The sequence below is a fragment of the Barbus barbus genome, assembly GCF_936440315.1.
Source record: "Barbus barbus genome assembly, chromosome: 34".
Lineage (NCBI taxonomy): Eukaryota > Metazoa > Chordata > Actinopteri > Cypriniformes > Cyprinidae > Barbus > Barbus barbus.
Window position 1 is genome coordinate 3031838 of NC_136762.1, and position 16370 is coordinate 3048207.

The 16370-nt window shown below is 34.8% G+C and overlaps 1 protein-coding gene across 1 annotated transcript in view; it reads right to left on the reverse strand.

Moving 5' to 3' along the window:
- Positions 1-292: 292 nt before the first annotated feature.
- LOC306853920 (guanylate cyclase soluble subunit alpha-2-like) overlaps positions 293-16370 on the reverse strand; it is a gene marked incomplete at its 3' end in the record, with an annotated part of 34655 nt that continues 18577 nt past the window's right edge. The window contains exons 5-9 of the mRNA XM_079391621.1: positions 10180-10335; positions 8792-9121; positions 6516-6659; positions 1864-2018; positions 293-503 (exon numbers count right to left, since the gene is read on the reverse strand). Coding sequence (XP_079247747.1) covers positions 293-503; positions 1864-2018; positions 6516-6659; positions 8792-9121; positions 10180-10335 — 996 coding nt within the window. The remainder of the gene's footprint in view (positions 504-1863; positions 2019-6515; positions 6660-8791; positions 9122-10179; positions 10336-16370) is intronic.

The following is a 16370-nucleotide window of genomic DNA, read 5'->3' on the forward strand; positions in this document are numbered from 1 at the left end:
TTGTCTGTAGTATTTGCATGTGTACACCATGAAAGTTTGTCTATGCCGTTGAGCAGAAGGCTTTATTTTAAATATATATCTATATATATATATATATTTGTTTTTATTGTATTTTCAGAACACAATTATCCATGGCTCCTTTAAAGGGCGGGGCCAGGGGCGGGGCCGTCGTCTCCGCCCGCTCCATGTCACGCCTCTGGGGCAACGCTCCGGTCGAGAGGCGGGGCCACCAGTTGCCACAGGCAACACTAGTCTACAGGACGTGATGTCATAGCGAATGGGCGGGGCCATCTCAGAGGCTAGTCTCCCGTAGAAACATGGTCCCAATGTTATAGGACACTTTCCGGATGGGGGCGGAGCGAGTGCTGGTGAGAGAGGCGTGGCTCTGGGTTTTCCCCGCCTCCAGGAAATAGCAGATTCCCGGGATCTCTTTGGGGAAGTTGTCGGGAAGCTCCTGCCGGGAGCGAGGGATGAAGGTGAACGCGCGCTCGTCACGCAGGAGTCTGAGAGGAAAAGCAAATGGAAAGGAATTAAATAAATAAGACCTCACTCTGACAAAAACTCATTTGTAAAAATAAAATATAAATTAAGTAAATTAAGTTATTTTTATTTATTATTTTTATAAAATGCAAAAAGGTTTCTGTTAGGTTTAGTCTGTTGCAGGGATTCCTAAACTTTGTTTGTCAGCCAAACCACTCTGACATAAAATATTTTCTTGAAGTATATTTTAAATTAATATTTCTATAATTCAATAAAGTGCATAATTATAATTATATAATACAATTTTATTGTAAGCTTTTTTGTAAGCTTAACCCATTCGACATAAAATGTTTTCTTGAAGTATATTTTAAGTTAGTATTTCAATAATTCAATAAAGCATATATTATTATTATTATTAGTTTTATATCATTAATATTGTTTATGTTTAACTATAAAAAATTAAGAGAAAATATATGATTAAATAATTATAATAAATTTAAGTTAATATTTCAATAATTCATTAAAATTTGTTCTTATTATAAAAATATATATATATTTTTATAATACTTCTAACTATAAAATCAAGACAAAAATATATGATTATTATTTATATATAATTTATTTATATAAAATTATATTATAATAAAAAATAAATTATAATAAAAATAATATTTGACAAATATACAATCAAGCATTTGTTTTAATAGAAAACTGCAATCCTAAAAACGCATGTCCCCAAAAATATTGGAAATAATACAAATGTGAAAAAGTGATCATGGTGCCTGCTGTGTTTCCAAATGCATGTTATAAGTGAAATGCAGTGATGCAGATATCGTGATTTAGATTTTATTTCTAGTTATTGTGCAGTCCCATTTAATTTACTGTAATTCAACACTTTATTTAAATATTTACCAGCTATTCAATAAGTCACAAACCCCTGAAAATCTCATCTGTAGTATTTATAACGAGATGCATATAAAAACAATAGATCTCTATAGAGTGTATCCATTTAGACATGTAAATATGTGTGTGTGTGTTTATATGCGTATAATTGTGCATATGTGTGTGTAGGCATATATATGTGTGCTTGATTATTCATACCATGTGTGTTTAATTGTGCACGTGTGTCAGTTCGCCTGTGCATGATTATTCATGTTGAGTGTTTGTGGATGTCTACAAACACAGGTACTTGCTATTGCATTTTGAAATGTGTGTGTGTGTGTGAGAGAGAGCAAATCTTCAGAGCTGCACTTGACTGCAGAGTATCGTCCTTGACGATCTCGACAGAAGCAGGTTGCCATAGAAACAGGTGTGACTGTCTCCAATGCAGCAGAGTTACACATCAGCTGAGAAACGCTGGATTTTGTGTGTGTGTGCTCTCACTGGTATGTAGTAGGGCTGACGTTGATGCAGCGCGGGTGACTGCCTGACTCAAACTTGCTGGCCAGCGTGACGTTGTTTCCAAACAGACAGTAGCGTGGCATCTTCACACCGACGACTCCAGCCAGCACTGAGCCCGAGTGGATCCCGATCCTCAGCTACACAGAGAAGAGATTATTCATACAGTAGAGATCGCAGTAATAAACAGGTAAAACTTGCAAAACTCTTCAGTTGAGAAGAATTTGCAGCAATGAGCAATATACAGTAAACTTGACTGTCAGATTGTTTCTAAACTACACTGAAAAAACATGTGCAATTTGTTTTGTTTTGCAGATGTTTCTGCAAGTAAAATCCAACTTACTGAACTAAGTAAAAATAAATAAATAAATAAATAAATATACATACACACTATTACATAACAATAATACAATAGTTTTTTTAACTATAAAAAAATTAATCAAGGCAAATAATAATACAATTGCACTTTTAAGTTAAAAATTATATTTAAATAATTATTTAATATTTTACATTTCCTAACATGTAAATGTGTTTTTATTTTGCATGTTTTGCACTCAAATCTTTCAAATAAATGTCACACATGGAATTAAGTAAAATCTAACTAACTAAATAAAAAGTAAAATTAAATAAATTACATTAAGTATATATTAAAATATAATTTGTTAGTCAAATACAAATTTATTTAAAAAAATAAATATATAAATAACCAATGCAATTTTTTGACAAAATGAACTATTGAAGCATTTATTTTAGGCATTAATTTTTGTGATATTTACAGTTACAGAGTGTATGTTTATTAAACAAAACTAGAAACACTATAGTTATTGTTAAACCATCCCACAAACAAACCAGCCAAATCTTCAACGACACAAACTCAACACCAACATAAGTGAACTTTAAATGTTAACAAGTCTTTGCTTTGGCTCAAAAACACATGAAACAGCACTTAAATTAAACATTTGTTCTCCCAAATCTGTCCTATGCAAAGCATGCTGGGAGCTAAAAATCCACCCATGAAGTTTCAGTATATGCAACAAAAATGAATGTAATCCAAACACAAATTATTTACGTAAACTACAATTTGACATATTTAGGTGAACACAATGAAATTAAGTTGATAAAATGTTCAGCAACTGTTACTTTAGCTCATTGTAATTAACGGAGCAAGAAGCAAAAATAATTTTTCCAGTGTAATAATGAATATTGGGTAAAAAGTGTTTTATTTTATCAATATCTCACAGTACTGAATGATATACATAGTCCAAATTTCTCTTTTCCAAATCCTTGTGAACTGGCAACCTTTCAATGCAATTAAAAGGAAAATACTTTAACCAATATTCATGCATTCTATGTAGAATTCATGCATATTACAGTATTCGTTAGCTTAGCAACAACTCTACTGGAATTACATGCATTCTTTAATTTGCCACAGTGCATTCTGGGATTGCCTTATGGCTAAAACAAAATATCTTATAAGGCAGAATCATTTCACAGCATCTCTTTTCAAACAGCTTTTGTGCCTCTGATGCCTTAAAATGCTATCGAGGTTTGTAAGGGAGCTAATGTGGGTCAGAGACTAGCTATCCAACCACATGCATCACCATAGCAACTCTAGAGAAGAGCCAATACTGTGAAGAGTGCAAGAAACACACAACAAGTGCTGAAAAATAACTGACGAGGGCAGCAGCATCTGTGACTGACAGCTGTCAATCAAACTCAAGGCAGAGCAGCACAGATCACACTTCTTATCTGCTTAATCGCCACAATCTAACGGATCTAATGTCAATGGAATTGTTAGTTTAGGTTATTGTTGGAATAGTTCACCCAAAAATGACAATTTGCTGAAGATTTACTCGTGCTTAGGCCATCTAAAATGTAGGTGAGTTCAGATTTGGAGAAATGTAGCATCACACCACTTGCTTACCAATGGATGCTCTGCAGTGAATGGGTGCCGTCAGAATAAACAGCTGATAAAAACATGACATTTATCCACAAGTAATCTGCACCACTCCAGTCCATCAGTTAATATCTTGAGAAGACAAGAGAAACAAATCCATCATTAAGACGTTTTTAAACTTCAAACCGTTGATTCCAACTAAAATATAAATCCATAATCCATAACGCTTCCTCCAGTGAAAAAGTCCATCTCCTGTTGTCTCTCACATCAAAATTCACTCATATTTTGTTTAGAGATGTTGGACTGTTTTGGCTTGTAAACGGTGCTTGATCTGTGCAGATTTCTCTCCTGATTCAGACCAGACCAATTTTTCACCGAAGGAAGCATTATTATGGATCATGCACTCAGATTTTAGTTCAAAACGTCTTAATGATGGATTTGTTTCAGCTTTTGTCTTCTCCAGATGTTAACTGATGGACTGGAGTGGTGTGGATTATTGTGATGTTTTTATCAGCTGTTTGGACCGTATTCTGACGGCACCCATTCACTGCAGAGCATCCATTGCTGAGCAAGTGATGCAATGCTACATTTCTCCAAATCTGATGAAGAAACAAACTCGTCTGCATCTTGGATGGGCTGAGAGTGAGTAAATGTTCAGCAATTTTTCCTTTTTGGATAAACTGTTCCTCGAGTGACTCAACCGTGGTTTTAGACACGAGAATCACACACACAGCTGTAAGCAGCACAGAGGTGGTGATCACTGTTACGTGATCTGAACCAAGCCGCTCATAAACAGCTGTGTTACGGAAAGGGCATCTTATTACTGCCGCTCTCGTGTCACGGAGAGCCCACAAACATACACACACTCACATTTAATGATGATGCACGGTTACCCACGGCGATGACCCTGATATTATTCATGGCCTTGTTGTCACGCTGACAGTGCTGTCAATCACAACAGACCAGACTACAACACAGTCTCTCAGGAATACTAATGTGTGCGCCTGTGCTAGTTTACTGTCACTGATGTACGATTATAGTTTTCCTTAATATTGTGAATTAGGCTTTATTTTTATATTTTCTGTACTTTTACTTTCATTTTAAGAGATTAGTAATTTTGTAGTTTTTGTCATTTTTACTAGTTTTGTTTTAATATGCCTATATAGTTTCTATTCATTTGTATTTAGTAGTTTTAGTTTATTTAGTTTTAGTTATTTACTTTTAATCAGATTTTATATTTGTATTTCCAGTTCTCTTTAATTTTAGTTTTTTATTGTTTCTGTGATTTTTATTAGTTTTCATTATTTAAGTATCCATGTAGTTTGTTTTAATTTTTATTAATTAGTTTTAATTTATTTACTTTTACTTATTGTGAAGGCGATTTTTTGTTTTCATTTTGTTATTAACATTTTTGTTTGTCATTTTTATCAAAAAATAGTATAAATACTTTTTATTATATTGATTTAATTTAATTTAGTTTTAGTCATCTTATTTTGAATTAGATATATTTTCTTAGTTTTTTTGTTGTTGTTCTATGTAGTTTTTATTAAATTTATTTATTAGTTATTTTAGTATTTCAAGTTAAAGTAAAATTAGTAGTTATTTATAATTATTTGTAAACTTTACTAACAATGTCTGAGTGAAAATTCTTTCAAAGTAAATCCTACGCCAATTTTTTTTCAGTGTAGCTAAAATAAAATATACAAATGTTTTCATATTTCATTTCAGTTAATGTTTTTTCTTCAAGTAGCTTTTTTTCTGTGGTTTTAGTTTTACTTTATGCACACACTTAATTTACATTTCGTTTGCAGAGTCATATTCCACAATCATTTAGTTTTACTAAACAAACAATCATTGCTGCCGTCACTTCAATACAGACTTGACACAACATGCTCAGAGACGCTTCTAAACGCACACACACACACACACACGAGCCTCTCAGACTCAGCAATTGGCTTGTTGACTCCCTCTAAAATGAGAGAAAACAGCAACAATCTAACAATCAATTAGCGGCAAGCACTTGGAGTGTTCCGCTGTCTCCATGGCGACCAGATTCCACGCTCTCACTCCGTCTCTACGGTGAGTCCAGTGCTGTCGATGGAGCTGTTAAACACAAGATCCTTAACACAACCCCACACACGAGTGTCTCTCAGCGAGCAACATTAAACCGCCACTCCACCATCAACGCATGATGAACAAAAGCTACAGACAAAGGCATTCAATCCCTGAATCCACACCAGCTCTGTTACATTTTGATCACATGTCCGCCCATCGTTATGTTTAATTTAGCAAGTGGTGTGCAGTCATCAGAAATTTTACATATAGTTTTCATATATTTATTTTAGATTTTGTAAATATAATTATTTATTTAATATAAATTAATCTATTTGTTTTCATTTTATTTTTACAATTTTCTTATTAATTTATTCTTTTTATATACATTTTTAATATATTTGTTTACATTTGCAAATTTAATACTATTGTAGTACAATATAATGCCTATATTTTGGCTGTTTGATCAAATAATAGTCAACAAAGTCGTCAAAAAGAAAGATCAAGTCAAGTGCTTTGCATTATGGGATACAGTATCCCACCCAGTGTGAGCTGGCATTACACTGCACGTTTTTGCTAATATTATATTGCAAATATGTAGCAGTAGGCATCTTAATGGAAAATTGCATGCTATACTGCAAAAAAAAAAAAAATAGTACAGTAGTTCCAAACAAAACCTCTAACTCACTTTGATTGGCTTCTCGTCGGGCGTCAGCACTTCCTCCGACAGCTCCATCATCTTCAGCGCCATGAGTGCGATTGGCTTAGCATGGCTGTCAATCTTCCGGTGGAGCCCGCCTGCCACACAGTACGCATCTCCGATAGTCTCAATCTGTGGGGAAGAGAGCGTTTGCTGTATTTCTGTAAGCAACAATCCACAATGCCTTATTTATTACATCATCTTGTTTCATGCAAAATATATATTTCTTTCTTTGATTTAGGGTGAAATGTGACCCAGATGTGGTCTTTGTGAGAATCACCCTGTCTCACACACACACACGAGTGCAGATTTAGGCTCTTGACGCTCACAGGCGGCTGCAGTCAGAATATAAGCGCTCTCTGATGAATAACACTTAACACAAAGCAGGTGAGGGACACATGAATATGAATCTGTCTCTCTCTGGAGACGCACTGATGCCAGCACAGCAGACCGCATTTACATAAAGCCTTCAGAAACACACAAACCGTATGTGTGTGTGTGTGTGTGTGTGTGAGTGAGAGGATCAGAGCTGGCATCAGCAGTTCACACACACACACACACACACACTTTTATTTGTGGTAATGGAGGGCCGCCGTTTATAATGCCAATTTATTGATATAAATTCACTAAGGGCCTTTTCATTGAACACATCGGTCCACAATGTGTGTGTGTGTGTGAGAGAGAGAGAAAGAGAGTGTGTGTGTGAGTGTTTAAAGATCAGCTTGTAAAGTTAAAAGCTGATGGCCACTCAGAACAGTACTTTAATACAGTGCAGTATATTTAAACTAGTCAAGAACATTTCACGGTCATATTTCACCCACACAAAATCAAAGCAGTTTAAGACAAAATCCTAAAATAGGCTTCATTTCAAATATGTGACCTGTGCTGGCAAAATGAGTCACAATGAGCAAAAATGAGTTATTTGTTATCACAATCTCTATTAAAAGACCTTCAAAATGATGTATGATTTGTAGGAATCAGACGAAAAATGACTACATCTGTTTGAAGTCCCAAAGCAAAATCACCTAGCAACGTTGCATCCCTTCCTCCAGTTCTTTTGTCAATAATAATTACTATATTAGCCTAATAATCACAATATAGCTTTTTTGAATTTATCTTTGTTATCATAAATAACAATAAAACAGTATAACATATAGCCTATAAAAAAGAAACACATAATGCATTACCTTTTTCATTTTACATCTAAACAAAAGCATCAAGTAAAAAAACTAATAATCAAATGTAAAAATCCCTTTAGTGTATTCATTACAAACAAACTGATTATTAAAACTACAAAAGCAGTTCAATCAAGAGCAGCGAGTAATTCCCTCTTTTCTTTTATTGTTAGATTAACATTAATAATACAGATGGCCTCTGCCCGGCGGGCACTTCAGATGTCAGTCAGCGAGCGGAGAAAAGATACTTCTCTCAGAAAACCTACAAATAAATCATTTTAATAGATCATTTTAAATGTTTAAGTACTATCAGGAGCATTGGGATCGCTAGACAAGGGCTTAATGAACTCATTTTTGTGAAAACCTAAAATTCCACTAAAATCGACATGTTTCACTTTGTTTGCCTGAAGTTCAAAATCAGCCTGTGCCATCCCGACTCATTTTGCCAGCACGGGTCACATATGGTGTTGCTATGCAGTTGCTAAGGTGTTACTAGGTGATTTCAGGTGTTCAGGTTACTATTCAGATTTTAAGGTGTTCCTATGCAGTTGCTAAGGTGTTACTAGGTGGTTTCTATGATAGGGTGTTCTATGAGATCTCTAGGTGGTTTCTGTGATTGCTAGGATTTTCAGAGTTGCTATTCAGTTGCTTGGGTGTTGCTATGCAGTTGCTAAGGTCTTACTAGGTGGTTTCTATGTGATTGCTAGGGTGTTTAGAGTGGTTTCTAGGAGGTTACTATTCAGTTTTTAAGGTGTTGCTATGCAGTTGCTAAGGTCTTACTAGGTGGTTTCTATGATAGGGTGTTCTAGGAGGTTTCTAGGTGGTTTCTAAAGTGTTCAGGGTGGTTTCTAGAAAGTTGGCTCCTATGTGATTACTAGGATTTTCAGGGTTGTTATGCAGTTGCTGGGGTGTTGCTATGCATTTGCTAAGATGTTACTAGGTGCAAACTATGCAGTTTGTAAGGTGCTAGTAGGTGATTTCTATGTTGTTGCTTAGATGTTTAAGGTGGCTTCTAGGAATTTGGTTGCTATGCGGTTGCTAGGGGGTCCTGGTTAAAAGTAATGTATGGAGTGTGACAGATAGCTTTACCTTATAGACGTCCAGGATGCCACACTGGTAGTCAAAGCGTGTGTAGAGCTCGTTCAGCATGCTGATGACCTGCATTGGCGTGCACTGCGCACACACGGCCGTGAAGCCCACGATGTCAGAGAACAGCATGGTGACGTCATCAAACTTCTTGGCTTGAACCGGAAGACCCTGCCAGAGTCTCTGAGCCACATCGCCGGGAAAGATGGAGTAGAGCAGGTCGACAGTTCTGTGCTTCTCCTCCTCTAAAGCCTGATGGGTTTTCTCCAGGGTGGCTTTGAGTTTATCCATGCGCTTCTTCAGCCCATCCTGTGCTTTGGCCTGTTCTCCAACCTACAGAAATGATCAGATAAGAATTATGTCAGGTAACATCCAGTAGCGTTATTTTGGTATTATGTATAAACTATAAAGAGTACTTAATATTTTTAATTAGCTTTTATTTTCATATTTTCAATTTTCATTTCAATTTTAGTTTTAGTAATTTTATGTTTTTTTTTTTTTTCATTTTTATCAGCTTTTAAAAAAAAATATAATGAAATATAAATAAATGAAAGCTAAATATAAGTTTTAGAATTTTTATTTAAATAAAAATAAATATTAAAATACTATAAAACCAAAATGATAATAATTATAATACCAAAACCAATTAAAATGACAAAACTGTTTTTTTATATATTTCTATGAACCGTTAATTTATTCATTTTTTATTTACAGTTTTAGTAATTCTGTTATGTATACAAAGTATATTTATTAATCTATTATTTACAAAAACTAAAACTGAAATAAAAATTAAGATAAATTTAAAAAAACCTTTTTAATATTTATTTTAAGCTTTATATTTAATTCAGTTTTATTTTTTGTTACTTTATGTAAATACAAATATTGAAATAAATGTAAATGTAAAAACTGTAAATATAAATGTAAAATATATAAAATATAAATTTAAAATAAATAAATATTAAAATGACAAAACATTAGTTTTTAATATTTCTATTTCGCATTAATTTTTTTTTTTTACCTCAGTTTTAGTAATTTTAGTACTTCAATTTCAGTTAATAGCCAAAGCAATTTTTTTATGTAAAGTTTTTAATATATTTTAATCGTTTCTATTTCAAAATGTCACTTTTAAATTGATGTGTTGCTTGATGTACTACTAACAATTTCTAAATGTAAATTGCTTCTACATTTTTAAGCAATAAGCGATGAGAGGCAGCTTTTACCACAGTTAAGGGGTGTAATGAAGTATGATATGAAATCAAAACAATAAATAATTACATTTATTAATAGTAATTATTACAATTGTTCCATCAAGTAACAGTTCATTTGCCAAACTCTTTTCTGTTTAAGGCAAACTCATTGAAAATCGAATGATGTTTGATTGACACACCCACCAGAATGACATCACGTGTGGCGTCATGAATAGGGATGTCAGACAGATGTAAGCCCCGCCCCATGAGCTCCTCCAGCCTATCGACACGCGGCGAGCCCAGGAACATGATGGAGTTGGATTCTGGGAGGTGAAGCATCTGACCTTTGAGCTCCATCACCTGAAACACACACACACACAGACGAACGTAAAGCACTGAAATGGAAAAGCAAATATGCATAACATATTACAAATTCAATTTGCTGGTCGGGAATTAATATTAATGCAATAAGCCCAACGTGTTTGTGTTGCCATGAAGATGCACTCGCATGAATATGTTTACATGCTTGTCAAGAAAAACAACAAAGCATATCGGATTTTAGCGTCATACATTTCAACCACACACACTAGATCTCATCACATCACTCGAGGAGAGAGAGATTTAGTGAGAGAGGATGTTCTTTTATTAGGATTTGGTTGCTATGGTGGAATTATTGTGCAAGTATTCAATGTTCTCTGCATGTTTTATGAGAATATATCTAGAATATGCAATGAATCCATGTTTGTTAGGAGAATGCATTTTATTTAAGCGTGTAACTCGTCTAGCAGAGTTCTCAAATCATGATACTTTAAGTGACCAGATGTACCATTTTCATCTGCTGGACCAGAAAACACACACACACACACACACACATATATATGTTTATGTATACAGACCAGAAGATCACAGTGATTTGAATATTACTTGAACCAGAAAAAAACACAACCAGCAACCATTAAAAACACCCTAGTCACCACCTAGCAACGACTAATGTATCCCTCTGTGATATTACTTATATTACTACTATTTTTTATTAGCTTTTAAATTTATATTTTCAGTTTTCATTATAATTTCAGTTTAAGTAATTTTGTTATGTTCTTTTCATGACTTTATGTAAATAAAAATATATTAAAACTAAATATAAATATTAAGTCAAAATTTGTTCATTTTCCACATTCATTTTAAATTTAATTTAAAAATAAAGTTGTAGCAATTGTATTTGTCATATTAGGTTGGTTTTGTTTATATATAAAAAAAAAAATCAGCTTCAGTTTTTAATAAATCAAGTTAAAAAATGAAAATTAGAAATGTTGTCTGAAGTCTGAAGTCGAAATACTAAAATAAAAACGAAACAAATAAATACAAACATTAACTGAAACAAACTATGATCAAATATATAAAAGCAAAAGCAAAGTATATTTCAACATTTCTCATTTTCATCCTCTCTCAACTTGATGTACTAAAATAACTAAAACCTAAAATTAATAATAAAATTAATAAAAACTAAATAAAACCAATAAAATATATGTAAACATCTAAAATCATTACATTAGTAAATGTTGTTCTTGTGTAATTATTATTTTTTTCTAAATATTTCTATTTAGCTTTACTTTTAAGTTTAGCAAATGTATGTAAATAAAAGAAACACATTGAAGGTGAAAAAAAATGCAAATGACAAAAACACACACTTCCAGTTTTAATTTATTTTTATTTCAGTTGTAGTTTTAGTCGTTTTAGTAATTGAACTTAATCTTCTTTAACAGGACGCTGCAAAGCTTGTGCTCATCACGGCCTGCGGCTTGTTACGTAACAGGACAGAGATATCGAATTCACACACCGTCTGCTTGTTCACACACTCTGATGAAGGAAAAAGAATTTCAGGTGTGAACGGAAAGTTCATTATGATGAAGTGTGTGTATATTTATGAAAATGCGTGTGTGTGTTTCCTCGCCTCGGTCCCGGCTGTATAGATGTATTATGCAGAGATGGAGAGTTCTGCTTAAATAATGCAGTGTGCTGCAAGACTGGAGGGAGTGAGTGAGTGAGTGAGTGAGTGAGTGAGTGAGTGAGTGAGTGAGTGAGTGAGTGAGTGAGTGAGTGAGTGAGTGAGTGAGTGAGTGAGTGAGTGAGTGAGTGAGTGAGAGAGTGAGTGAGTGAGTGAGAGTGAGTGAGTGAGAGAGTGAGTGAGAGAGTGAGTGAGTGAGTGAGAGTGAGTGAGTGTGAGAGTGAGAGTGAGTGAGTGAGAGAGTGAGTGAGTGAGAGAGTGAGAGAGTGAGAGTGAGTGAGTGAGAGAGTGAGAGTGAGTGAGTGAGAGAGTGAGAGTGAGTGAGTGAGAGAGTGAGAGTGAGTGAGTGAGTGAGTGAGTGAGTGAGTGAGTGAGTGAGTGAGTGAGTGAGTGAGTGAGTGAGTGAGTGAGTGAGTGAGTGAGTGAGTGAGTGAGTGAGAGTGAGTGAGTGAGAGAGTGAGTGAGAGAGTGAGTGAGTGAGTGAGAGTGAGTGAGTGTGAGAGTGAGAGTGAGTGAGTGAGAGAGTGAGAGTGAGTGAGTGAGAGAGTGAGAGTGAGTGAGTGAGAGAGTGAGAGTGAGTGAGTGTGAGAGTGAGAGTGAGTGAGTGAGAGAGTGAGAGTGAGTGAGTGAGAGAGTGAGAGTGAGTGAGTGAGTGAGTGAGTGAGTGAGTGAGTGAGTGAGTGAGTGAGTGAGTGAGTGAGTGAGTGAGTGAGTGAGTGAGTGAGTGAGTGAGTGAGTGAGTGAGTGAGTGAGTGAGTGAGTGAGTGAGTGAGTGAGTGAGTGAGTGAGTGAGTGAGTGAGTGAGTGAGAGAGTGAGAGTGAGAGAGAGAGAGAGAGAGAGACTGTACACTTCTGTACTCAGGTGTCATCACTCTGAAACTTCCCCGTTTCTATAGCAATAACAGGACTGTGAACCCGGCCCTTTGCACAATCATCCAGCAGATGCACATCCTTGTATACCATACAGCTTTGATTTCATGTTTCAGTTGTTCATGTCTACACACACACACACACACGTGTGCATCTCTTAGAGGTCTCCATGGCAGCCTTGTAAATTAGTACATTTCCAATTCACAGTGACACCTCTAAATGCCTGATGCGTGTGTGTTTGTATTATACATGTCATGGTTAATATTGTTATTGTTAGGTAAAACTATAAAAAAAAAAAAAAAAAAAAAAAAAAGGGTTCATTTAAATTAAGCATTACACGAAAACTTAAACGAAAAACGTAAACAAAAAACTGAAATAAATTATTTGATTTGATTATTTTTATTATTATTTATTTGATTATTTTTGTTTGATTACTATGTAATGTATGCATATGGAACTAAATGTAATATGTAAGATTACTAAAACCGAAACTTTACAAAGATAAAGCCAAACAGAAACAGGGTTAACTAAAATAAATTCAAATAAAACGTAAAATATGTAAAATTAAATAAAATGTAAAGAAATGCTAACTGAAACTAAATAAAATACAAAACTTATTTTATCTGGTTGCCAAGGCAACATTTCTCATTTTCATTTAGTTTACCTTGATGTACTAAAAACTAAAACTGAAAAAGAGAACTATTTAGAAAAAAAAAAAAAAAAAAAAACACTACAAAATTACTAAAACATTACATTTAAAAAGAAAGCAAAATTGAAAACGAAAACTCAAAATATTAAAGGGGTCATCTGATGCTTTTTTTAAAGATCATTATTTTGTGTATTTGGTGTAACAGAATGTGTTGACATGCTTTAATGTTCAAAAAAAAAAAAAATTAAAATACTGTACATTATTGTAGGTCCTCTATGCCCCGCCTCTCTCAAACGCGTCATTTTCTACAAAGTCCCTCCTTCCGACAAGCACAGTCTGCTCTGATTGGCCAACTGACCCAGTGCATTGTGATTGGCCGAACACCGCAAGCTCTTGTCGGAAATGTAACGCCACTTTCCATAATCGCGAGCTTCAGCTTTCAAAATAAAAGTAAAGACAGTTAATGTCCTTAGTTTTACCATCAGTTCAAGCCTGAAAGGGGAACAGTCGCGCGACACGCAAAACTCTGCATTTGAACAGTCAATAGCAAATACATAAACTAATAACAAAACATAGCCTACTTACAATCGCTGATTCAGAAGTGCCAGATTGTCATAGCAAAGTCTGAATTATCTCCTCTCCTAGGTTCACGGTCGTCCATAAAATGCGTTGTGATAACATCTGGGTTGTGCTGTTCTGTTGTAAGGAATCTAAATGATTCCTAAATGCATCTACTTTTGGAAGGACAAATAAAGTGCTTTTGCTATTGCATAGAAACACACAGCGTCTCCCTGACACCGCTGCTTCAACACTACTGCGGTTACTGAAACCACAACGCCTTTCTTTGAGTGAACATTTGGGCGGCATTACACAAATATTTACACACCGTGACGTAGACATGTGGGGGTGTTTGAATGAGCCGTTTTAGGGGGGCGTAGCAGAGTCTTAACTTTTATAAAGAATATCTCTTTGGTTTTGAGACTTTAGTCTTTGCAACTTCAGGGATCTTATCTATGCACAAACAGCTTGTATTACTCCAAAGAGAAAGGAAAACTTAAAAATCACATCATATGACCCCTTTAAAGAAATCTATTATAGGATCTCAATTATACTAAAATAACACGGAACAGAAACATTGAAAAAAAGCACAATTACTGAAACTTAAATTAAAATGAAAATGGGATACATAAAAATAAAAGCCAATTCAAAATATTAATAAATACAATAATAGTATATAAATACTACAATAACACTTATCAAGGTTGACCTAGTTCTAGTTTCACATTGACATGCTGCAAAAATTGTGATTTTATAAGGATTAGGTTAGAGATACTGAAAACATACTAAACTGCTGTCTTTACTAGCCACAGTACTAACCATAACCCACACTCAGAGTAAATACTAACCACAGTACTAACCATAACCCACACTCAGAGTAAATACTAACCACAGTACTAACCATAACCCACACTCAGAGTAAATACTAACCACAGTACTAACCATAACTTACTGCATAAGCCCTTAACCGCTGGAACAGCACAAATCAAACGCACATGCTGGCTTGAGTAAATAATCCATGTAACTCTGATTTACATAGAAATTAAGAATTTAAAATGCATGACACAGATTAAGCGGAAATGCAGGCGGTTTGTGATTAAGGTGCAGATTTTTACATGCAAAAGTAGCAAGACTGTTTAATGATTTCGCCCCACAGAGTAACAAACCCATTACGGCACAAACACTGAAGGTCTAAGTGAAGCAGCTGCTGATCTCTGTCTCCTGCGACGAGAGAGTTTGAGCACAGCAGAATCCTGCAAGAACCGTCCTGGCTAGAGTTCAAGCTTCACTGCGGTGGAACCGTTTATAGAACGATACAATAAATATATAATTAGCTCTGAGATACAGACATATGCTTCCTCTGGCAAACACAGATTTCCATAATAAACCATTCAGGATGGATCACTCTACATATCTTCATCAGTCGGATCTAAAGATGTGAACACAAGCAGAACATATGAAACTCTCTCTCTCTCCATCAGTCCATATCTGTCCCTTTCTATTCGTTGAAACTCACTAAAAGTTTCTCACACCAGAGTACAGCTGTGCATCATTCAGAATTGACTTTTAAAATCTTGAGTTTAAACTGTTTTTGTATTGAGGTAGAAAAGATGATGCAGAACTGCAGCTTGAGTTTAATGAAGTAGATTCAAATTAAATTTACACTTTTACAATACAAGCAAAGTTTGTCATAAGTTTGTCATTTGTTTTCCACTAAATGTTGGCTCAAAAATGCTTTGAAGAGAAAAAAAAAAAAAAAAGATAATACATATGGGATTGGATGATGGAATGAATCATAGATTAATGGATAGATGAAATAGATGGAAAAATAGAACAGAACAAACGATGGATGCATGAATGATAGAATGAACAATGGATGGATGGATCAATAGATGGAATGATAAAACAATGGACGATGGATGGATAGAATGAATGATGGATGGACTGACGGATTGATAGATAGATTAATAGATGAATGGAATGATAGAACAGAACAAACGATGGATGCATGGAATGATAGAATGAACAGTGGATAGATGGTAGAGATGGATGGATGGAATGATAGAATGAACAATGGATAAATGGATGGAGGGTCAGATGGGATGGAATGATAGAAGTTAGAACAAAGGATAGATGGAACGTAAGAATGAACGATGGATGGATCAATGGATGGAATGATAAAACAATGGACGATGGATGGAAGGATAGAATGAATGATGGACAGATTGATATAGATGAACGAATGGAATGATAGAACAGAACAAACGATGGATGCATGGAATGATAGAATGAACAATGGATGGATGGAGGGTC